General features: G+C 52.7%; 10 protein-coding genes across 10 annotated transcripts; 3 read left to right on the top strand and 7 right to left on the bottom strand.

The window, feature by feature from the left end:
- Positions 1 to 1,677: 1,677 nt before the first annotated feature.
- Positions 1,678 to 3,410, bottom strand: Aud_005352 (putative MFS transporter; the record flags this gene model as incomplete). Its single annotated transcript, XM_043290281.1, has 6 exons — positions 1,678 to 2,263; positions 2,321 to 2,786; positions 2,844 to 2,885; positions 2,934 to 3,186; positions 3,245 to 3,319; positions 3,384 to 3,410. 6 exons carry the CDS (start codon positions 3,408 to 3,410, stop codon positions 1,678 to 1,680), a joined length of 1,449 nt encoding a protein of 482 aa, XP_043146216.1.
- Positions 3,411 to 5,264: 1,854 nt separating this feature from the next.
- Positions 5,265 to 7,526, bottom strand: Aud_005353 (fungal specific transcription factor domain-containing protein; the record flags this gene model as incomplete). Its single annotated transcript, XM_043290282.1, has 8 exons — positions 5,265 to 5,360; positions 5,426 to 5,726; positions 5,798 to 5,972; positions 6,023 to 6,357; positions 6,408 to 6,428; positions 6,484 to 6,598; positions 6,645 to 6,678; positions 6,729 to 7,526. The coding sequence occupies 8 exons, from the start codon at positions 7,524 to 7,526 to the stop codon at positions 5,265 to 5,267; spliced, it is 1,875 nt and encodes a 624-aa protein (XP_043146217.1).
- A 633-nt stretch (positions 7,527 to 8,159) lies between these two features.
- Aud_005354 (cupin domain-containing protein) lies at positions 8,160 to 9,261 on the bottom strand (the record flags this gene model as incomplete). The annotated part of the gene is made up of 2 exons (XM_043290283.1): positions 8,160 to 8,900; positions 8,959 to 9,261. The coding sequence occupies 2 exons, from the start codon at positions 9,259 to 9,261 to the stop codon at positions 8,160 to 8,162; spliced, it is 1,044 nt and encodes a 347-aa protein (XP_043146218.1).
- A 601-nt stretch (positions 9,262 to 9,862) lies between these two features.
- Aud_005355 (uncharacterized protein) lies at positions 9,863 to 11,729 on the bottom strand (the record flags this gene model as incomplete). The annotated part of the gene is made up of 3 exons (XM_043290284.1): positions 9,863 to 10,135; positions 10,186 to 11,112; positions 11,151 to 11,729. The coding sequence occupies 3 exons, from the start codon at positions 11,727 to 11,729 to the stop codon at positions 9,863 to 9,865; spliced, it is 1,779 nt and encodes a 592-aa protein (XP_043146219.1).
- A 232-nt stretch (positions 11,730 to 11,961) lies between these two features.
- On the bottom strand, positions 11,962 to 12,228 carry Aud_005356 (uncharacterized protein; the record flags this gene model as incomplete). Its single annotated transcript, XM_043290285.1, has 1 exon — positions 11,962 to 12,228. One exon carries the CDS (start codon positions 12,226 to 12,228, stop codon positions 11,962 to 11,964), a length of 267 nt encoding a protein of 88 aa, XP_043146220.1.
- A 118-nt stretch (positions 12,229 to 12,346) lies between these two features.
- On the bottom strand, positions 12,347 to 12,691 carry Aud_005357 (uncharacterized protein; the record flags this gene model as incomplete). Its single annotated transcript, XM_043290286.1, has 1 exon — positions 12,347 to 12,691. One exon carries the CDS (start codon positions 12,689 to 12,691, stop codon positions 12,347 to 12,349), a length of 345 nt encoding a protein of 114 aa, XP_043146221.1.
- Positions 12,692 to 12,714: 23 nt separating this feature from the next.
- Positions 12,715 to 13,439, top strand: Aud_005358 (putative Insecticidal toxin complex protein TccB2; the record flags this gene model as incomplete). Its single annotated transcript, XM_043290287.1, has 2 exons — positions 12,715 to 12,725; positions 12,776 to 13,439. 2 exons carry the CDS (start codon positions 12,715 to 12,717, stop codon positions 13,437 to 13,439), a joined length of 675 nt encoding a protein of 224 aa, XP_043146222.1.
- Positions 13,440 to 13,504: 65 nt separating this feature from the next.
- Positions 13,505 to 19,912, top strand: Aud_005359 (uncharacterized protein; the record flags this gene model as incomplete). Its single annotated transcript, XM_043290288.1, has 3 exons — positions 13,505 to 15,145; positions 15,174 to 15,514; positions 15,583 to 19,912. 3 exons carry the CDS (start codon positions 13,505 to 13,507, stop codon positions 19,910 to 19,912), a joined length of 6,312 nt encoding a protein of 2,103 aa, XP_043146223.1.
- A 228-nt stretch (positions 19,913 to 20,140) lies between these two features.
- Positions 20,141 to 20,857, top strand: Aud_005360 (uncharacterized protein; the record flags this gene model as incomplete). The annotated part of the gene is made up of 1 exon (XM_043290289.1): positions 20,141 to 20,857. One exon carries the CDS (start codon positions 20,141 to 20,143, stop codon positions 20,855 to 20,857), a length of 717 nt encoding a protein of 238 aa, XP_043146224.1.
- Positions 20,858 to 20,879: 22 nt separating this feature from the next.
- Aud_005361 (uncharacterized protein) lies at positions 20,880 to 23,151 on the bottom strand (the record flags this gene model as incomplete). The annotated part of the gene is made up of 6 exons (XM_043290290.1): positions 20,880 to 21,625; positions 21,681 to 21,946; positions 22,003 to 22,218; positions 22,264 to 22,839; positions 22,903 to 22,977; positions 23,030 to 23,151. 6 exons carry the CDS (start codon positions 23,149 to 23,151, stop codon positions 20,880 to 20,882), a joined length of 2,001 nt encoding a protein of 666 aa, XP_043146225.1.
- Positions 23,152 to 23,694: the final 543 nt, after the last annotated feature.

Genomic DNA, 23,694 nt, shown 5'->3' on the forward strand with positions numbered 1-23,694 from the left:
TCAAATGGCACGACCAACTTTGTAACACCAAAGGATGATTTAGCTGAAGAATCGCGATTACCCTATGAAAATGCCATGAGAATATACTGCAAGCAAATGTATACAGTATGATAGAAAGGGTATAACACCTATACTGCAGGAGCTGCAGCGCGTAAGCTGACCCAAATTAGGTAAGTCATGTGCTGGTTGGGTTTACAGGTACTGCCTTGAAAGTAAATACACTATAACTAGCTGGACCTGACTGGTTCTTCTAACAAGCACAGAGATTCTTCTGCAATCTCTGCACTAGTAACTGCCTTAATAGCTGAAAATCAAACTTATTGCAAAACCCGCTTCATCAAAATTGTGGATTGTCTTTCTCCAGAATGCCATAATCTATACTTGCCGCAGTGCTTTGGACCACTACTTGATAATTTTTAGATCCTTATACTAAGCTCTCTCAGTTGTCTTTGCAGCAAGATCAGCATTTTGACTGCGGCGTTGGTTTATACAGTTGGTACACCAATCCTTGACTACAAAGTTGGAGCTAGTGGTCCTCTCAGTATATCAGATTATCTGGCCATTTCTTGTACTTGTTCTGCTTTTAGAGAGGCACCTCACGTATCTAGTGATACTGTCCAGGCTGCTAATGTCTCTCTCTGAGTTTCAGTAATCCTGTGGCTGTTGGCACGTTGTTCAACACAATATTATCTTCCCCACTCTCAATACCTCAGTGTAGATGAGGTACGCCAAAAAGGCCCCTGCTGATTAACATTCGCTGAAAATTTCCTTATCCTTCAAAAAACTTACAGCAATTTCCCCTCTCGCTCACTAAAGACTTGGGTTGGTTGATCCCGAACTGGTGGCATAGGGTCGCAAGGGAGAAGAAAACCCAATTTCGGCGCTGGAGTCGGAATCCATTGGAGTCAGCACCAGGGCCATGACCACAGCGGCGGCTCAAGCCGTGAATAGCAGCCCATGACCAGCGATGGCAGTAGTAGTAGCAAGTTCAGAAAGACGGCCACAAGGCGAAAAATGGGGACACTTTACAGAGTTCCATTGGGTGGGAAGTCCGTTTACCACTGTTTCATCCGATTAGTGCAGATTAGCGTTACGTCCAGGGTATCCGGAGGCTTCCTGATTTCATCCCTGTCTCAGCCACTATCACAATCATCACCATGCATCCTGGTCATAGAAAGAAATGGTTAATACGCAACGTGCCATATGACTGTGTTATATACCTCTTGCTGTTCTTGTCTATACTAAGATGGCCTATGCAGGTTCGGTGTCGTGTTCATGATTGATGGTTGCAATAAAATTGTACATACCGAGGGGTGAATCAAGTTGATTACTTCGTGGAACTAGTGTCAAACAAGGTTTCTGGGGAACGCTGTGCTGTCTTGTGGCACTAACGTTTATGGCGATAATCCCGATGTCCACTATCCCTACCCGAGATCCTCCACATGAACCGAACAAGAAGGCTAATCCCTTGTGGCGGTGGTCGGACCATCTGCCTGGGATGCCATATTCTGTCCTTTTTCAAGGGTACTGCACTACTGGCAGAGTCCTCTCAGTAGCACTTTAGTGCTATAGAAATACTCCATTAAGGAGGGGACGCGGATTAAAATCTGAAGTAAACTCATTTCATTTCGCAAACGAGAGAATATCATAGACATACACATTCCATAGCTAAAACTATTACACAAATTTCTGCGTTTTGGCCCGAATCCAAGGACCGGCATAGTACAAGGGAAGCGCTAGCGCAATCGCCGCCCACTGGATAGCTGCAAATTCATAGAACATCTTGTCGACGCCCTCGTGCGCCATCCACGAGTACGATCCCTTGCTCAACCCAAAGGCAACCACGTTCTTGGATGCATTGACCAGAACCAGCGCCTCGCCGCTCGTGTGCGGGTACGAGTCCACCACATACGAGAGCATGACCGAGGGGACGAGAGTGAGAGACGCGGCGGACAGAGCTGCACCTACGGCAGGACCGATATAGTGCTGCTGATGGGCGATGGTGTAGCCAAATATGCTTAGGCCCAAGGGGCAGAAGAGGAAGGGGAAGAGGAGGGCTGGTAAACGGTGCTCCGGTTTGTGGACGTTATTGTTGCGGCGGCGCAGCCATTGCGAGAGGTAATCGGTGAGAGGGCCAGCGATGGGGAAGGCAACGACGGTGCCGATAAAGCTGCTCAGGGAGAAGAGACCGAGATCGGCGGAGGTGAAGAGGTAGGGAGGCGGCGAGAGAAGGGATGGGCAGAGAGTTGAGATAGAGACAACCCTAATATTGTCAGTACGCAGTGCTTCCGAATTCCTGGTATGCAACTGGATGGCTTACCCTCCGAGAGCGACACCATACATGATTGAGGCGAGCAAAGCTCCAGGTATCAGGATCATCGGCAGCGGCAGGGCAAAGGAATAGCCCAAGAATTTCAGAACTCCCTTTTTACGGGCCTCCTGAGAGATACCAACCCTGAACAGTTCCTTCCAGTAGGCCGCATAACTGAATGCATCACTGCTCGACCGCGAGGATACCGCTTCAATGTGTCGCTGAGAGACCTTCTCCGAATCCCCCTGAGCATCCGGCTCGGTCACAGACTCGACCTCATACAGGGTTTCGGGCAACAGGAAAAAGGTCGTCACGAAGTTAACGGCAGCAAGGATCAAGAGCAGGTAGAAGAACCAGCGCCACCCTTTCGATGCGACCAGGTAGCCGGCAATCACGGGTCCAATCTGCGATCCGCCTGAGAGAAAGAAAGCGTAGGTAGCCATCGCACTGGCATAGTTGCGTTCGTAGAATAGGTCTTTTAGGGCACGTTAGATGATGCTTGATCTAGAATCATACATATCCAGAAACGTACCTGCGAGAATACTGGGTCCCAAGGACTCGATCGAACCATATCCTAATACAATCAGCGGATGCGTGATCGTCAAGTCCCCAAAACACATACCGAAACTAGCAAAAACCCGTGCTCCCATGAGGCTGTTGTAGTCTTTGGCGACACATGTCCAGATAACGCCAGTCACAAACATCGCCATAGAGATGAGAGCAATAGGGCGCTTGCCAAAGCACAGCGCCAGAGGCATCCAGAAGATGTTCGCTAAGCCCATGGCTAATACCGAGTAACTAATCAGGTCGGACAGTTTTGCAAAGGGAAGGTGAAGATCCTCTGCTAAGCTCTCGAAACCAGTGGCTATCCCGGACTTTACGAATATCGTCAGTTCTTGAATATCGAGGAAGACTGGAGTTGTTTGTACGTACGGAGTACATATTGCCCATAAAGACAAACACGTTGACAGTGAGCAGGGCGGCGTGTCTCACGCGCCGAGGGAAGACCTGTTGGATTCAGTCATGATCGTCCTAACAGGATACGCAAATACCAGTCAGAGCGATCGCATACCCTGGGGTCGATCTTTGATTCCGCCATGGTGTTGTTCACTGGGCACCCGGAGTCCAGCAATCTGACAAGGATGTATATTGCGATGTGAGTAAGAAGATGTAGTCCCGCGGCAACCGGACACCGTCGACTGAGGATGCAGCCCAAGGGAGAGCACGAATCTAGATATATGCCATTCTTTTCGGCAGCAGCCTGCTTCTCAGCTATGCCGCTTCTTGACCACCTCAAGCCCCAAAAAAGCCCCCAACATGTCTTCAGCAATATGTTCCCCGTGGGGTATTGGTCATCCGTGAACTAGACAGTGGAGCTAGATGCACCACCTTGCAGCTCTCGGCAAGCCAGTCATATTCGTTGCTTGCTGGAGGACCCGAGTGAGAGAACCGGATATGCCGTGGAGGCAAAAGTGTGTCGGGACCATTTCGGGTCCACATCGGACTCGTTGATTTGTTCCCTCGATGAGTTGTTCTCACTACTTAGTTAAAGCATGACAGGTCCATGTGCAAGAAACTGATGTAGATCTGGGATAGGAGACTTGACGCAGTCGTTGCTAAGCGATTGACTTGACCCTTTTTTCGAACAAGATGAAAGTCCCTGCATGGTTGACGTGTTTAGCAAATTAGCGTGCAAGCTGGTGTCATCGAGGCGTCAACCTGCAAGAAAATGGAACTGAAATGGGACTGAACTCAAGGTAGATCTACCAGTAGGCGCTACTGGTGCTAGTGTTGCTTTAGGCTCATTGAATGGTAATAACATGCCTAGCAGTGTGAGATGTTTGGTGTCTCTTCTATTGTCCTCTCATCTCCGACACGTTTCACTCCGAGTGTTCAAGGTTTTCCCTTCACCACTTCCACGACAATCTTGTCTGTCTTGCAATTTTCTAATTACTGTGGCATCGATACATTTGAATTCTTGAACCATGGATACTGATCCAGAATTTCCTGCGGCCTCTTACCCTGCGGTTGTGCCGAGGACGGGGAACTCTGGCCCATAGGACTAGTCTCGGTATTTCCGAGAGCCCGTACCCCTGCACAATCATCTACTACCTTGCGGAGGAACGGCCGGTGATTTAACGATCAGCCGACGGGCTGATGGAGGCGCTTAGTGGGCCGCTTGATGGAACTGTTTAAAGAATTACGAGAGTTGCTTCTTTCCTAGGTTCACGTATTCAGATCTTGTGTGGATCCCATCATCTAATATATACCATCTAATTGTCACCAGTAGTGATGCCTACCATCTTCTGCTCCCTTACCGTATATAAAGTGCTAACTTATCTCTCAAAATCTCTCAAAGACAGCGCAATTCTGGGCTAATTACTCAGTCATATGAAGAAGAAATCCTATCTACCCTAGATCCTCCGCCTATATAAGAGCTTGCAAAAATCCGGCAATAAAGCCATTATTGAGATTTTCAAGCAGATCAGTCTGCAATCACATCCCTACTGCTATAACTGGATTGATATTCCTTCAGAGGCATGATTTCCATATGCTAAATAGCAAAGAGCAGGAAAAGAGGGATGAGGTCCTTCTTAACTTGGAAGGAGATTAAAGGCGCATTTCCCAGTAGATGGTGAGTATCTGGATTTCTGAAGGACTTTCTAGCAGGACAACCAGTTGCTTATATAACACCAGGACATGCTCAGAGGTGCATTAGCTTTATGGCTACAATGCAATCGAAGAGGTCGAACATGCGGTTACGCGGCACCCGGAATTATTTCCCAAGAGGTCTGCAAATCTTTAGTCCTTTTCCTTTCTGGCAGAGCTAAATAGATATCAGAGTCTCGCAAGATACTATTACTTTCATGATAGTCGCTTGGAGTGCATGTGTGTATATGAATATCAGCTAATCATATACAAAGCCGTTCTCACCCAGCAAAAGCGAACGCTATCAAGCATCCAACATCGGAAGCCCGCCCAAATCATCTAACAACCTCGCAATCCCTTCAAACGAGTACTCGGGAAATCCGAAACCGTAGGCCCACTCCTATTTGGCGATTAGTATCCGGCAAGCGCCAAGCCTATCAGAATCCTCCCAGAATCCCAACATACCGGGATATCAAAGCCAGGCTGCTCCTCCTGTTCATGCATTGCACGAGCCTGGATACTGGCATCATCGCCATTATAACTGGAAGGGGCGGGCTGGGGTTCCGAGCCGCGGAAGTCCTTCAGGTAGTGCTTGATGATCTCGACGGACTTCTGCGCGACGACGGACTCGTCCATCGCTTCTAGAATCTCGACCGCCAGTTCGACAGACTGTAGAAGTGGGATTGTCTCGGCACACATTCCCAGCTTGGACATGGGAAGGAGAAGGGTCGATGTTGCGAACATGACGTAGGTTGTGTTGTACCACCTGTTTTAAATTGCTCGTTAGATCTTGATTCTTTGCCCGGGTTGGTTCGGGTGGCGGGGGAAGTGGAGTACCAGCAGCGGAAGAATGTGTGGATGCGGAAGATGTTGTATATGATCTCGATTGTCTTCACCGCTGCGTCCAAGCACTTTGCGATGGGTTCTTCTAGCTCCGTGGGTGTGTGTGGCTGTTTGCGAGTGAAGTAGCTCAGAAACGGGCGAAACAACAACATCTTCACGTTATAGTATCCTTTGCAAAATCAGCTTTTCCAGCGGTCAAATATAGATCTTGGCACTTACGAATCCCCAGAACCAGCCGCTGTCTGCGCGCCCATTTGGGGTCTCGCAATGCGCCGGTCGATGGCAGGTGTCCCAGGACATCTGGCTTTATCCGGTCAGGGAGCCGAGCCATCCATTTGTCGAGGTCAGCCTCGATATGTAAGGCGGCCTGCAGTTTTTCCTGCAAGGCGATGCGCGAGTTGTATATTTGCACGGATACACGCCGGATGATCTGAGCGAAGTCCACCATCCAAGGTATAATGGCATATTCGGAGTCATCGCGGTCCGGGAGGGCGCGGTTGTGATATTCGTCCATACCTAGGGTGTCTGGACGTCCGACGGAGAAACTGATTTCACTGCCATATCATCAACATGTGGTCCGGCGTGAGTCCCGTAATAATCTTACATTTCGAGAGAGAATATGCCCCTACCAAGAAAGGGGATGAGTACAACGATCGTGAAGTGTGCTTGCTTGAACTCACCACCAAGTCCTCGAGATCCAGCCCAAACGTTGTTGGTCCTTCGAATTGCGTATTTCTCGATTGAAACCAACAGCCAAGCAAGTACGTACAGCAAGGCCCAAGTATATATAAGCCACTGGTGTTTTAATCAGTAGTTGTTCACCTAGCAGGCTGGCACTCACGATTAGGATTTAGCTCGTTTTGGCATATTTTTGCCTGGATGAAGTTAGCCCGATGTCTATCATGCTTCAACAAGCTGCATTTACCATCAGGTATAAACACTGAACTGTGTCCAGATTATTAGAAAAGTGCAGGTGATTCAGATACATCCGCACTTCACTGAACAACTTTCGACTCCATTCAAACCGCGTCAATCCCCCTAGCTTCCGCTCGTCCCAAACACGGACCAAAGCTCCAAATGAGAGTACACTGAGGTACAAAGCCACAAAACTCGGCTCCGGCTGCCGAGTCCTATTGAACCACAGAGCATGCGCCCGGGCATTGAAATCCTCTTTGTCGATCAATGGATGAATGAAATGAATATTCTCAAAGTACCCATTGATAAACGCGTGGGCGTGTTCAAAGTAATAATTATGATCCTGCATTGGCGACGGCTGCGCAGAACCAGCTGTGCACGAAGGTGAGAAACTGGAATTATGCAGCGTCGAGACCAGCGAAAACCCCGCCTCTGAGGTGCGAGAATTCCATCGTTTTTCGGCGCGGTCTTTCTCCCTATTCCTTTGAAGATGCCCTATTAGTGCTGCTGATGAGGAACTGCCGTGGAATTCGATCCCGTTGGTGTGGTGATTCAGCTCACTGATTTCGTGTTCGATAGTGTCGCATGCTTCCTCCTGGGGTTCATAGGGCAACAGTGAAGCCTCCCTTGGAGTAGCTCCATTTGGCGGCATAGACGATGATGTTGCATCGACGCTTGCCACGGGAGCTGGTCCGTGTTTCGAGCGCGTCACAACTTTTTGCGGTTGATGAGCGTCGTTGGAGGCGAGCTCCGACTCGGCCACACGTAGCTTTGCGGTTAGCTCTTCGACTTTCCTCTCTAGCTCCATTACATAGCTGGCATAGAGTCAACAGAGCCATTATCTGTCTAGAACGAGAGAACTAATGAGATACCTGGCTGACCGGCCGCTTTCGCGCCGCCGGTAATTACTCTGATAGACGCAATTGAGCTCACTTTCTGCGCGTAATTAATCCTCTTATCATATTGAAGTTAGTATATGTGGACGATCTTACTCTTGCAGTGAGCGCAGGGATACAATTCATCGCATTTATACTTCTTCAGGCGACACCTGTCACATGCCTGTGCGGCACGTTGTCGCTTCGGACGCGCAGGGGATCGTTGAGGCTGATGCTGCATTATCCACACATATTTGTATCGTTCCTTAAGGCGATCATATTTCGAATACGCTGTTAAGCATGGCTCTAGATAGAGGGACGTTTGACGAGAGGCCGCGATGTCTCTGTGCAGCGAGAAAGTGCGCCGGATATCCCGACAAAGCCGGATGAATTGCCGGTGGTCGCATGATCTCCCGTGGGGACTCCCCCCTTCTATGCTTTGAACCAATGAAGGCCCGAGGTCATTTCCGGATAGGTCCCGTTGACGGAGTGATAATTGCCGTCCTTCGTATGCCATCTGTATATTCTTGCCTATGTACATAATCAGAAAATGTTTAATCCTATGATCACAGTTCAATCTCCACATTGACATCTGTAGCCACAGCCTGCACTTGACAGTAGTCCCATTCGGGCTCCTTGTCGGGCAGAATGAATCCCTCGAATGGCTTTCCGAGCCGGTGCACCAGCGACTCAATCCCATCACCATCAGTGAATGAGTACACCCGCACATACTTGCTGTCAAATCGCAGAGCAAACGCCTGACCAGCGGGAACCACCACCGTCTCTCCCTCACGGAATACCATGTCGGTAGAACCCTTAAGACATACGGTCAAAGAACCCTCCAGGACACAGAAACAGTGATCTACAGACTTGAAGGTCATATACCTAGAGAACAGACCTTCACTGTACATGTTGGACGACTCAATGCTCGAGATCGCACAGACGCCATTGCTTTGTTTTGTGGTGATGAAGGGTCTAGACATCACACCACCCAGCATCCATCTTGGGGCTGTGTTAGAGCGCAGATAGTATGGCTGGTGACCATCTGGAATTTTTTCATCATCCTTAGTAAATTCACCCACCTCGGGTGGTTCGTAGTTGGGATGGAAGACGACGTCAAACTTCTCTTTTGCGGCCATTACTTTGGGAATGAGCATGGATTTTAGGTCGCGGTTGTCGTCCTCGGGCACGAGGATCCCCTCATATGGTTCCGAGACATAGCGGAAGAAATCTACCCAGTCGCCGGGGGTGATCAGACCATAGATCTCGGTATGGGGTCCAAGCATCTCGGGATTGTGAATTACTTTCTGTAAAGCGCTTTGTCAGTTACGCCCTAGCGAAACGGAAATCAAAATATCTACTCACAGGAGGCACATACGCGAAATCGCCCGGTCCCATAATCCGACACTTATCCCCGTTCCACAGTTTCAGATATCCTTTCGTTACCAAAAAGACGTCGTGAGCGTGGTTATGATGGTGGAACCCTGGGGCATCAGATAGCACAGCGCCGCTCTGGAAAACTGCCATCAATCCATTTGTCTGCTTGGACGACGCAAGAATGCGAAATGTTCCTTTGCTACCGGGGATAGTAATGCGCTCGCCTTCCAATTGAGGGATGGCGTAGGGGACCCTCGACTCCGGCGGTCGATTTGTGAAGGTGAAAGACATGGTAGGAGATGAGTCGAAGACGATTTGTGTTCGCGGGGGCAGAAGACGCAGATGAATCGGTGCAATAACACAAGCAGAACGGATGAAGAAGAGCTTTTATCCTCAAGCTCAAAGCACACGAAACGCATATGGTATGAAACACTTTACGGGACCCGATGTGGGGATGGACAAGCTTCGAGGGGAACATTGGAACATTTCGGTGACTGTTCTGCCGACCCGGATAACCCGTCGCTGGACAGGCCGGAATATCCGAAACGGGGAGTTCTGGATGCGAGACATGGATGCTGGGATTGTTGAAGCAATAAACGCGAGCGTAGGTCAGGGCGATCTCACAGTGACCTTCTAGAGAGTCATCATCCATTTGTTCTTCTATCGTACGAGAAAGTGCAGAAATTTTGATAGGTGGAACAGTTTTTAGAGGATATTTCTCCGAGTTCCATCGTTTTGCCCCTCTTTGAGCTAGTCCATCATGGCTGCTTGCCTCTCCCAGCGGGTTCAGCATGACGCCATATGTATTCTGATTTGCATCCATGATCCTGACAGGCTGAAGATGGGTATAGTCGTTCACAAATCTGACGCTGTCCCCCAAGGCGTCAGTGGTCTACTCCGCCATCCGGTTGTACTTGTCCAGTGTCAGCGTCGAGCGGTGGCCGAACTCGGCAACGGTGACGACCAGCTGATAGAACGTCAGCCGGGCCCTGGTAAGCTCCTGCTTTTCCATGTCGCTGTTCGTAAAAAACACGCGTGAAGATGGCTGCCACCAGTTCTTGTCACCCTCCAGCTGCACGAACCCGCCCTCACGCAACATTTTGCCCACAGTCAGGTCAGGCGCAGTATACAGGGTCAGGCCACACTGCTGTTGGCCAGCAGTAACCTTGGCCACAAGCTCAGGTGTAAATGCCAGGTGAATGACTGGCTTAGAACCGAAAACGCCTCAATCTTTCCAGGAGTGGGTATGTCGTTCAGCTGCGAGTCCCTGAAGAAGGCTCGCTCTTCAGACAGAAGGGTTTTGGAACACTTGTCGACATCCAAGCTGCGTAATTCATCCACAGACATGATGGAGCCTACAAATGGGAAGCCAAAGGTATCGTAAACCTGGTTTTGCCATGCAACAGGGCGTCGAAAGACGCGTGAGTCATGTGTCGTTTCCTCCACGACAGCATTGGTGTAACTATACTCGGCCATAAAAACATGTCCTGCGCGCTGGCTGGCTTTGACGTCTTCATATTCAATGCCACTCATGTACTTTAATGCACGAGGGTACACAATGGCCGGAGACCGGGCTATATCTCCCCAGGAGGTCATGGCCAATACAACCTGTTGCGTCACACCACCATCTTCGAGAGCACGCCCATAGTCGGCGCTGAGCGACGACTGTGGTATGAGTTGGAAAACTGCATGTAGGGTCTTGCCCGGGACATGATGCTGTAGCTGCTCGACATCATACGAGAATTCCTGTACGGTATATGGTAGATGTTCTGTTGCCGAGCCACCCAGTCCATATGTTTCACCGCGCAATTGGCTTCCGCGCAACGCAACTGGAGCTTCCAGCGTAAGTGTTGGCGTCTTGCTCGGATTTTTGATAGCAGACACCACGCACGACGGGGTGCAGAAGGCCATTTCATCTGGGCGCAAAGACAACCCGACATGAAACCAAGAGCGCGTATAAGATGCAGGAGCATGATACACCCCCTCATCGCCCTGCGGAACGCTGCCACGGACCCAAGTCACGTCTATCTCGAACCCAGCAACCGTCTTTTCCACACTATCGTAACAATCATTGTGGTACTCATACTCTGTTGTGCTTCCATTGCCAGTGATACAGTCTTGGGTGTTCAGCTGCGACACACACTACACGGGAAACGGCAACCTCATCGTCCAAGGTTTACCGGATACGCGATCCTTGAGGTAGAAGCGGGTGGACGGAGCATAAACCATGCTTGTGACTGCACCCATGCCGTTTTCGTAGGACTGCAGAGATGAGGCTTTGACCCGCCCATCAGATCAATGTACTTTATTTCTGTCGTCACCGGGCCATTGCCCACGCTGTCGTGCCAGCAGAGACACGCTGTCCCCTGGCCAAGCAGATCTAGCAGGAAGACTGAAGAGGGTTCCACGATGCGCGGCAACCTGGAGACCTGGAGGGGAGCAGTCCATGAGTTGCCGGCCTGGTTGAAGTAGATGTGCACGCCGCCGGTAGGTAGAATGTACACCAGATCCGTGGGTCCACTGCCGTCCACATCGATGAAACGTACTCGCTCAGAATCAAACGATTCAATCACCGGCGGATTTCCCATTTCAACGGGGCCGCCAAACGCTCCATATCCGTGATTTGGAAAGTAGGTGATTTTTCCCGTGGCAGCAATATGGACCAGATCAGCGAGGCCATCGCCCGTCATGTCTGCAACATAGGTCTGCTGGTTCTCTGGGCTAGTGTTGAGGCCAGATTTGCGACGGTGGCTGGACATGCCCCTGTTTTCCGAGGGATTGCTGCCAGATCAGCTCATGCTCGACATCGCCCGGTTGCAGGAGTAGATCAGGTGTGGCTTGGCCAGTCAGGTCAACGCTGATCCCCTACTGGTGTGGTTCCGACACGGGCGTCTGGGGGAATTCGGAGTACTCGCTCCATATGTCCGGGCCACTCTCTCGCTCGTAGGAGCCTTGGAGCTGTCCATTTCCATCGACACATACAATATCGAGTCAACCATTCCGGTCCAGATCGCTGAATCGCCCGAGGCGGCCGGTACCCAGCGAGGGCTGCTGACCAAGAATTTCTGGAGCCAAAAACGTCCGATCCCCGTTGTTGCGTTGGTAGGAGAGCGTGCCGTCGCTCGATCGTGTCGGGAGACCTGGGACACCCTCGCCATCCAGGTCTAACCACTCAGCCAGTAAGCCCGGTCGTGGCATATCTGCCAAATTGGCGATGTTCGCTCTGAGGGCTTTGGTCTGGCGCAGGTCTGACGGCATGATATGTGAATTTGGACGGAGGCAAGGATTCAGAGGTTTAGGAAATCGTAATTCCTCGTTCCTTGTCTGCTTCAGCGACTGCGTATCCACTCGCCGTGGCCGATGACAAGAATGTGCCCTACCCGGACTCTTTGTACATCAGGCTTGTGGAGGAGACCAACACTTCATCCGGATAGTCTTGTTCTTCGGGAAGGTGGTGAAACATGAGCAAGGGCCGACACAGGCGATACGTGCGCACCTCGAACCCTGCGTTCGCCGTCGAAAAGGAGTCCTGTCGAAGGGACCACGGAGTGTCCTCACTCGTTCGCGGCACCGAAGCATGATGCTCGCCGTAGTCCAGCACGACCTCAAACATCCAGTTAGACCGGGCCCATCTTCGGCCGGGAGTGGTTTCCAGGTGTCCAGATCTCGCGCTGGTGTGAGATTTCCGTAGCGAATGCGTTTGAGATACTTTTGCCGGCATCGCTGATCTCGGTAACAGCGGCAATGCCTCACCAGTGGCTGTTATTCTCCTTCAATCCCTAAAGAGTCTCTGGACATACTGCAGCGATGCAGCAGGCGCTGCTGACACTGGACTTGAAGGGATCGGTGCCGTGACTCCCGCCGTCTGCGGATGGTTTCTCGAACAACTGACACCGAGCAAGCCGAACTATCTGATGGAGCAGCTCATTGAGGTGCTCTTTCCGCGGGCTGGGCTGGACAGGCTGATCGATCCCAAAAGCACCCCAGAGTCTACCAGCGCGTCCAAAGCTCAGTCGCCCAAGGATCTCAGCGCGGCCGTTTTAAGCCGGCTGCGTCTTGGTGTATTCAAAGCCGAACCCCTGCGCTCTATCAACCGACTCATAGCCCAGGGCAAGTTTGTCAAGTCGCTCCAGTCCGATGCAACTGCAGTGCGAGACATTCTGTCCACCATGACGGAGGAGGCCCTCGAGATCGGCAGTCCGGATCTACTGGCCCGCGTCGCCATTCGCATCGACACTACGCAACAGGAGCTGTCAGACGCTCTAGTGGCAGTCCAATCACTCCAGGCATTAGTCCGTATCGCCGAGGATCCAGAGGATGTCCCTATCATCTACGGCAAACGCTACCGCACGATCCGCGTGATCACGCAGGCGGACAAAGACTCTTGGATTGCGCAGATGGTCAAAGAGGGTATAAGCAAGGATAATGCCCTCAAGGCGTACGACTTTGCGGAGCGCATCGATTGCTAGAATGAGAATCTCTGGCTCACCCTGATGCAATCCCGTCATGCAATGTATAACGCGAGATCAAGCAAATGACCGACGACGATGACGATGACGACAGACCCGCTAGAGCGGGGAACAATCTCACGGATATTTTCCAACTCGAGGACATTACCAAGCCTGAGCACTTGGAGAGCTTCATCACTGCTGCCATGGAGTCGCCGTCCAAAATCACACTGACCCCCGAGATTGGGCTGCGAGATACCTCCAGCGTTGAGCTGCAGCTGACTAGCATCATGTCAGCTGGCGAACTCGAGAAGGTCCAATCCTTTGCGGTAAAGGGTCTTCCAAAGGATACGAACACGGCGACCACGGAAGCGCTCCTCAAGATGGCTCACCAAGCCGTCAAGTTGCAAGACAAGATCGCAACACGCTTCGGCAGTGACAAGTTCGCCGCCTCTCTGCTATCCAAGCCGTGGCCAGAGATCACGGCAAAGAGAGAAGAGGACGGAGCGCTGCTCGCGGAAATCTCGCTCCAAGTCCGTGTCCGACGACGGGCCTTTATCGAACTCGCTGGCTCAACCGTCATCCAGGATTTACTGGAAGCATTTATTCTGAACGTCATCAAAGAGCTGGTGCCGGATCTGGACTTTACGCTGGTGGCCGTCGTCATCAACGTATCGTGCCAGTCAGTAGCCTCAGCGGATAACACAACAACCGAGTCGGCCATGTCGGCCATGAAGGCCTTGAGCGAGGCGACCACTTACCCCGTTAACCTACCCCTGGATGCCTACTTCCTACCCAATTCGACCGACGTCTTTACCCTCCATTATCCGGGGGAAGAGCCAAAGGCAGCGGAGGGGGCCCCGCGCCTAACTGTCAACGGGATACCAATGGACTACAACTCTACGTCCAACTCGTTTATGAGTACTCGTATGCGAGGAGGCCAGACATACCTGTTGACGGCTAGCTTCCCTGCATCGCAGCTGCAGTGGTCAACACCCAAGCTCCTACCAGCTCCCATCAACGACAAGATGCTCCTGCCGTCGGCCATAACACGGCAGGCTTCGGAAATCAACGCCGCTATTCTGCGGGTTGCTACCGTTTGTCAAGTCTTTTCCTTGACTGCCGAAGAGTTAGGATCCTTTGCTGGTGCTCTGCAGGCGCAACAGGCTCAAGGGACGCGGCAGCAGAAGGAACAGTCATCGCTGCGCATGCTGGCTTTTGACCTGAATGCACCTTCACTCAAAGACCTCATCCAGTTCCACAAGTACTGCGACTTGAGGCGCAATAGCTCTCCGCCGACGATAGAGTCACAGGGGAGCCCCCTGATGACCACGCTCTCCTGGTTGGGCACCACTGCCAGCGCAAAAATGGACGACCTCGCCTCCAACCTTGCTGCCGGCACCTGCTGGAATAAAACCCGTGTGCTTGCAGCTCTGCAGGCCAGGTACACCGACGCCGCGAATCCTGACACAGGAACATCATTGGCTGCTCTGCGCAACATAGACGCCCTCTATAGTCTCTACACGGTTATGGAGCTTGACGACAAGTTGGGCAAGGCCACCGGCGCACTGGCGTCGCAGCCCAGTATGGCGACCCTCTTCCAGCTCGCTCAACCCCTCAAGGTGCTAGCGGCAGACGACTCGAGCACGGCACGGAGTCTCCAATTTAGACAGTCGACTGATGGAGAACCAGTGGCCTGCCCTGGTCGGATATCTCCTCCAGCAGCAGTACGTGAGCAAAGGCCTCCGGGTATAGGACGCGGACGGCCTGTTTGAACACTTCTTGATCGATGTCCAGATGGGCCCGCAACTGTGTACGTCGCGGACCAAGCAAGCCATTTCCGTTGTGCAACTCTTCGTGCAACGATGTCTCCTTGGACTGGAGCCTGATGTGCCCAAGGGCTGCCAGGTACGAGCCAAGCGGGATTGGATGCAACAGTACAGCCTCTGGGAGGTTAATCGGAAGCTCTTCCTATACCCCGAAAACTGGCTAGACCCTGCTCTCCGGGACGACAAGAGCGCGCTGTTTGAGAAGTTCGACGCCAGCCTGATGCAGAAGAATCTCAGCATTGCTACCTTCGTCGATGGTATCCGTGCGTATATCGCCGGTCTCAATGAGATTTCCAGCCTCGACGTAGTCGCCTACGCTCACGAGCCAACTAAAGGGCTGCCGATACCTTCCACTTGTTCGGCCGTACTCGCGCTGCAGCTCACACGTTCTACTACCGGACGGTGGCGGTGCAATGGCCGAGCGGTGCCCGTCTACGGCGCCCCTGGTCCAAGATCGACATCGACATTCCCTCCGTCGAGTCGGACTGGAATGGTACGTGCTTAGCCAGCTCAGGTGCATACTTGCTGCCCGTCCTGGCTGGTGGGAGCCGACTCTACCTCTTCCTACCACACATCATGCTCAGAACGTTGGACCGGAAACCAGACGAATCGGAGAAGAAGAAAAGGTTTGAGGCCTTGCACGAAACCAAGATCCAGGCTCTGGCTCCCCGACGGATCTGGGAGACTACCATGGCTTGGACAGAATTGGCCAACGGCCAGTGGTCGCCCAAGCGTATGTCCCCTGGCAGTGTGACCGTCGAGTCTCCTACAATGCCCGCGGCGACGGATTTCCGGGTTGATACAGTACACAACTCGACTACAGGCAGCCTGACCCTGCTTGTCAGTCATACCTCCGCAACTGATGGACGAGCGACGGTGGTCGGCTATTTTGTCTTCCGGGAAGACCAGATTAGTGCTGTTGACCTGGCTGTCAATCCATCGGCAGCTGTTGGAATACATGCGCATGACCGCATGGTGCGTAACTCGTTCCAGCAGATCAGCGTCAAGGTCGAGCCGAGCAGTCCAGAAACCCAGTACACCAAACTTTCTTTGCCATCCGCATCAACCGAATCGGATCCGGCCTGGCAGCGCCCGGTCGACATGATGGTTTGGGTTCCTGCTGCACTTGACACCCTCAATCGTAAAGCAACCGGGGGCACGATCGAGCTTCCTCAGGGCCAAGACCCTAGCGAGAAGCTCATATGGACACTGGCCATGGAATCCAAGGAAAGCCGACTCACGTGCCTGGCTCTCAGCGCGAACCGCTCCGACGGCACGAGCAGAAGCTACTTCCAAGTGCCCAAGTCCGAAATGCGCAGTATGTGGCGGACAGCCAACAATATGCACAATCTCATGGACAGCGTTGTCATGGACCACGTCTCTGCCACCGGTCTGATGCAGGCGGCTGTTGACCGGACGAATCCACTGCAGAGCGTCTTCAATCTGATCGCCTCCTCTGCGTCAGCGTATGGGTTGGAAACCTTTGGCGCGTACGGGAAAAAGCTGTGCCACGAGCTGGGCCGACCGAGTGCGCTGTACAACTGGGAGATTGGCCTCCATGCCGTGATGCTGGCCATGGATCGGTTCCACGCGACGCAGCAGTTCGATGAGGCCCTTCAGGTTGCCCGACTCGTCTTTGATCCAACCGTTGACGTCGAGGTCCAGAGGTTGATCAAGCAGGTTAACACCAAGGGAGAAGATGGTAAGCACGCAGTTGTATCTGAGGTGGTTGTCTCGCCTCTGGCTGCCAGTGCCTCTGCGCTCTTGTCCACCGATACGGCGAAGGTGACTCTGGAGGCTCGCAGTCAATCCGTTGGCTCTGCGTGGCGGTTCCCTCCTTTCCAGGACATTGCCCGCCGTATTGCAGCAGTCGGGAAAAAGGGCACCATGGGCGCAGGCTTTGATGCGAATCGTGAGCTCGAGGCGGCCATCCTGGAACGTCGATCCCACAGTGCATTGGTCCATGCTACAGCCCGTGGTCGACCCGAGGCGTATATGAAATGGATCCTCATGAAGTACGTTGAGATTCCCGTTGCCAGCGGCGACGTCCATTTCCGGAAGGGCACGCTTGAGAGTCTACACCTGGCGACGCAGCGGTACATGGAAGCGACGCACGTCCTCGGGCCAGAACCACCGCTGGTAACACGGTTTGGGGAACGCAACAGCGTTGGTCGCGATTCCACCTTTGAGGATCTCTCTCGAGGTCGAGAGCCGTGGAATTTCGAGCGGCTGTGCCAAGAGGACATGCGCTTCGCGATCCGTCTGCCCTTCTCCCCCGAGTTGGAGCTGCTCAAGGGTGCAGCCGCCAAGGGAGACAAGGACATGGGCAAGGAGAATATTGTTGGTTTCTTGCTTACCCCATACTTTGGCGTGCCCGTGAACTCCAAGTTCCGCCAGATTCGCAGTGTGATCAAGCAGCGGCTCTTCAATGTTCGCAATAGCCTGGATATCGACGGCCGTCCCATCACGTACGCGCTCACCGAGCCCTCCATCGACCCAAGGGCCCTCGTAGCGCTCAGTGCAGCGGGATTTGACAACGCCAGTGCGTCGGCCATGGTCATGGGCGATCAGGACTCTCCCCTCCCACATCAGCGCTTCGATGTCCTGATTCATCGAGCGCTGGAGCTCTGCGGAGAGGTCCGGGCTCTCGGCGAACGACTGGTCAATGCGATCGAAAAGGAGACCGAGGCCTTTGGAGTGCTTCGCGCAAAACATGCCACGGCTATCCAGCGCACGATGTATAGCATCAAGGAGACACACATGACCGAGGCTCAGCAGACCATTGACTCACTACGCCTCAACCGCGATTCAGTCGTGTCCCAGCTGGCCTACTACCTCGCCTTCCTTGGCGAGTCCGAGTCGCTGATTCCGAACGAGAAAAGCGCATGGAGCGACCTGAAGCAGGATATCGACAAACCCACCCAGGACGACCTGCGCATGTCGCAGCATGAACAGCACGAAATGAACATGGCCACGGCTGCAATGGCGCTCAACGTGGTCTTGGCGGGAATCGACACGCTCGTCGCCCCGTTTTGCATGGTCCCATCCGTCTCCATCAACTCGATGCCCATGGGTATCGGTACCATCATCGCAGCCGGCGGTGGCAGCACCATCTCGAACTTCATGCAAGCAGGGCCCACGGCCCTCAAGATGGCGGCCATGGTAGTGGCGGAACAAGGTAGCCAGGCAGCGCGCAAGGTCCAGCTGACACGCCAAATGCAGGACCGTCGGCTACAGGCCAACATGCGTGGTCGCAAGATCAAGAGCATCAACACGCAGATTGAAATTCAACGCACGCGGCTCAGGACGGCGCAGCAGGAGCTGCAACTGCAGGAGTCTGAGGTACAGGAGTCGGTGCAGGTCGAGACGTGGTTGCGCAGCAAGTACACGAACGAGGCGCTGTATAGCTGGGTCGAGAAGAGCTTGCGCAGTCTCTACTTCCAAGCCTATACGCTGGCGATGAGCACTGCACGCAGCGCGGAGAGTGCCCTGGCATTTGAGGACGGCCGGAAGCTGTCGATCCTGCGCCCTGGCGGCTACTGGGACGCCTCACGGGACGGCCTGCTGGCGGCCGACCATCTCTACCTGGACCCGAAGCGACTCGAAGCGGCGCATCGCGAGGGGCGTCGACATGATTACGAGATCAGCAAGACCATCTCGCCGCGCCAGGTCGATCCCATGGCGCTCATGCGTCTGCGCATCTCTGGCAGCACGACCTTTTCGCTGAGCGAGATGCTCTTCGACCTCGACTTCCCCGGCCACTACATGCGCCGAATCCACTCCGTCGCCGTGTCCATCCCTGCCGTGCTCAGCCCGCACAGCGGTGTCAACGCCACGTTGACCCTGCAGCAGCACAAGTACCGCGTGCTCCAGACGGCCGCCACGCCAGAGGAATACGCCGCGTCCTGGTCCACCATGTCGGCCAGCAACGACGAGGCCTTCCGCACCGATCGGGTGCCCATTTCCGCCGTGGCGATCAGCTCGGGCACACATGACGCGGTTGTCTTTGAGCTGAACTTTGCCGGAGACCGCTACCTGCCGTTTGAAGGGGCGGGGGTTGTCTCGTCATGGAGACTCGACCTGCCTACTGAGGTGCCTCGCTTCGACTACAACAGCATTGCGGACGTCCAATTGCACGTGCAGTATACTTCACTTGACGGCGGTGCCAGTCTCCGAGCGGCCGCCAACGGTGCGGTACGAAAGGCACTCAAGGCCATTGATAATAGCGGCACCGGCCGTGACAATGGGTTCTGGGCCATGTGGAACTTGAAGAATGACTTTGTCAACGAGTGGTATGAATTCAGTGGTCAACTGACGGCCGCGAGAGAGGACAAATCCGCGGCGGCGGGACAGCGGGAAATCGCCATGACATTGGGCGATTTGGCTGAACGGCTCCCCTTTTGGGCGCGTGACCTTGGCCAGCTTGAAGTGCGTGGCATCACTCTGGTGTCCAAGAATGTAGGACTAGTCGATGCCATGAGCGTCTCGGTGGTGCCGGGTCTGTGGGATTCCAAGTCTATTCTGGACTGGCGGGTGTGGTCGCGTCAGAAGCTGGAGGAGACGGATTGGAAGGGATGGGAGTTCAAGGCGAAGGCCGGCAGCCTCAAGGCGGATGATACAGTGGGCGATGTCTACATGTTGGTCCGCTATGGCAAGAAGTCATAGAATCTTCCACGGACACGGTTCATGAGTTTACCCCGTTGCCCGTGCCAAGAATGTCGACCACGGAGGACGGGATCCTTGAAACAGCCCGTGCCGTGATTATGGCATCCGGAAAATGGCAGTATTTAAGCGCTAGGAAACACGGCCAACAGCATTAACTATCAACATACAAACAAAAACTTCATTTGATACTCATCCTTCAATACTCCTACCAAAAGTACTCCTACCAAGATGGCTCCCATCCACGTTGGCTGCCCGCTCTTCGATTACCAGACGATCGACGTCATTGGACCTTGCGATCTGCTCAATTCCGCGAGTAAGATGCTCCTGGAGGGTATCAATTACTATGCCCCCGTGGATCCGAATCTTCTGGCAAAGGCGCCCGAATTCGTCTTCCACCATATCGGAGAGACCATGGAGCCGGTGCACCTGCTTACAAGCTCTGTAACAGTGGTGCCTACGGTCACGGTGGACGACGTCCCCGAATTGGATATCCTCATCGTCGGAGGGGATATCCCTGCGCAAACCAAGCTTCCTCCGGGGTTGCAGGACCTCATTCGCCGCCATGCTGCCTCTGGAAAGTTACTGTTCACGACCTGCACCGGAGCCGCGGTTGTTGCAGCCACCGGCGCTCTAGACGGCAGGAGGGCCACAGTCAATAACCTCGAGTACAATTGGATTAAGAAGAGATACCCGAATGTCAAGTGGACAAAGGAGAAGAAGTGGATTGTTGACGGCAACGTTTGGACTGGGAGCGGAGCTGTGGCGGGGATGGATATGGTCGCCCACTGGATCAAAGAGACTTATGGGCTGGACCTTCTTATTCAGGCGGCATTGTCGCTTGATTATGAACCACGGGATGTGGACGGACTTTACAATGTTCTGCCCCAGCGATACGATTCGACTGGAAACAAGATTTCCACCCATGTCTTTCCCGACGAGATCTGAGGTCTGGAGCATGCATAACTTGTCAAAACTCTAAAGATGATGAACCTGTCATGCTAGAAAGTGTATCCATCAAAAAAAGATCACCCCAAAGCTTCTCATCTTCTATACTCTGGACTTCCGTAGTAATAGCGCTTTGTAGTCTGGGTAGAACCTGAGCCTGGGCGACGTGACGGCTTGAATACCGCACTGCAGGGCAGCGGTGCAGCCCTTGAACAGACGAGGCTGTGTTATTCGAAGCCTTAAGCTCGTGATGAGCATGGCGGCTATCACGAACCTCGGCGAGATTCTCTTTTGCCAATGCATAGGAAGTTCTTACACTTTCCATGATCTCGGGCAGCCTCGAAAAGAGGCTCCTGGTGGGTATTTGCCTATCCGGCAATGGCTTAATAGCCTGTAGATGAGACAAAATTTTATCAATGTAGTCTTGTAGATCCACGGTTTGCTGTGCAATCTCCACGTTCCACTGGGGTACTTCTGGCAGTCCCACGGACAACCTGTACAGCACAAAGACAGTCAAAAGAACCTGACACCACGCAGAAAATGGCAAGCTATTTTGCTCCGCAGCAGGAAGGGCGAAAAACGAATCGAGATATTCTTTCGTAGAGCTGACGCATTTAATCAAGTTGCTAATGACCAGTGGATGTGCAGATAAGATGGTAGGACCTTCCTGCGCCTTTAGAGACGGAGGTCTTCTCTGTCCGTAGCAATATACCAAGCCCATTTCTTGAATCCGAGTCTTGACGGCATAATAGCCGTTGAACAGCAACACTAGGAATTTTCAGTCAGCTAAATGGGAAGCCCCCATATCTTGAGAAGTTCCTACCCGTGTTGCGAAGATCCGTCGATAGCGACGACCACCATTCTTCTAACCACGTCGTGAATCGTTCAGCATGGATGTACAACCGAGGGCTATGAATGCCTTCTGACCGGTAAGTCTCGCAGACTTCCTCAGTGAACTGTAGCACCTTCGTCATTGGGTATATCAAGAGGTCTGTCTCAAATTCTGGTTGTTGCTGCAGCATCATCGCGCATCGAAGCATGTCCTTGTGAAATTGGAGATTGTTGGGCTTCCCCGAAGACATTGCTATTCTATTGAAGTCAGCTCAAGCCCATTAGCGCTTATCCAGGGGGGCATGGCATCTTACATGTTAGACATGTAATAGCAGCCTAGATAAGCACGGCATGCTTCCCGGATATAAGTATCACTCAGCTCGGTTCGCTGCTCCACCAGGTCGGCAGCCTGTTGATCGAGGCGAAGGTCAATGACCATGCTGATTGCGATTTGTAAGTACTGGTATGCTTGCTGACTTCCTGGAACAAAGTGGAAATGGAACCTGACATTGGTCAGCTTGCTAGTGCCCCTGATGTCGACAAAATAGAAGGCAATGTGGGCACTGAGATCTTACCAGGCAAGGTGGACAAGTAATCCCTGGAGCAGGTCTAGATCCTTCTCGCCAGCCATGACAACCCGGTGGCTGAGGGATTCTTTAAATTGTCCGATCAGAGCATCTTGAAGATGACAGTATTTCGGGGAAGCAACTGCAACAGCGGCAAGCAATAGGAAGGGGCGATCTTCAGCCATTGATGCAGCAGTACAGGCGTATGGAAGCCGCACGAATGGAAAGTAGGACGCCATGCCGCGGAACCTGTTGAGAAGATGCTCGAGGACGACAGGACTGAGTCCCAAGTCGGTGACCCACGCGGCGTCCATGGCAGTGGATGAATCCCACGGATTTTCTAGGTTATTTTCAGTGGTATTCTGGTTTTCACTTGACTCCGGGCCTCCGCCCACTTCAGAATTAGGCAGGTACTCTTGGCTCATCCATTCAGCTGTTCGGTGTGGCCTGTCGCTAAAATGTTCGGGAATTGCAGGCGGTCCAAAATCGGTGTCAAACGGGGGCTCGACTCCACAAAGTGGAGCGCTCGAGCGCGAAAGAAGGCCGATGATATTGGTGAGCTTGGACTCAAGATCGACCAGTCGCCTTCATCCACCCCCCAATCAGCAAAACTGACCTGCTGACTGGAGGCCCTCTAGGGTCACTTACGGTTTCGCTCGTTGTGAAACTCGAGCTCGCTGTCTCGGCTCTGGAAATACGCATTGAGAGTTTGATCTGGCACATCTACTCAAAATTAGCTTAAGATGAAGTATACGGTCAGGGATGTGACGCGCACTTAGTACAAGGCTGTCCCGCTCCGGGTCGAATACATTTCACCTTGAGGACACGGCATTTTTCGCACGCAGGTGTCGCTTTCTTCCGCTGACGAGATGAGTCCATCAGGATTGCGTTATCCATCGTCAGTCACTCATATCTTTCGTGATCTCGATCTTGTAGGCTCGAAAAATGAGGTACTTCTATGGGCTAAGACAGCTTAAGAGCACCACCAAATCATTTGGCTGACAAATCCACCCCCTGCCCCTCATCTGAGTGGTACGACATGAGAGGGAGCATCAATGTTGAAAGCGGGTCCCGCCGCCTCCGAGTCATCTGGCCGTGTGGGATTTCACACTCCTTAAGGGTAAACAGGAATCTGAACTCTGTTCCTGTCTATCACATACTTTATTAGAACTGCCATGATTTGCTATTTAATTCACTCTATTAGCAGCAGATGACGATGCTGGCTTAATACAGACTCTTACAAGACTATCTGAAATCGCTAAACTTGACGCTAGGCGTATACAGAATCTTACTAACCATTTCGGTATCCCATGAGCTGGTAATATGCTCTTCAGTTCCCTTGAGGTATATTTCTGTTAGCACTAGGCTCAGGTGCAGCACTAGGTTCTGATGCAGCTCTAGGCTGCAGTGCGATTGCATTTCCCATAACTACCTCAATAA

The sequence above is a fragment of the Aspergillus udagawae genome (assembly GCF_001078395.1).
Source record: "Aspergillus udagawae IFM 46973 DNA, scaffold_3, whole genome shotgun sequence".
Lineage (NCBI taxonomy): Eukaryota > Fungi > Ascomycota > Eurotiomycetes > Eurotiales > Aspergillaceae > Aspergillus > Aspergillus udagawae.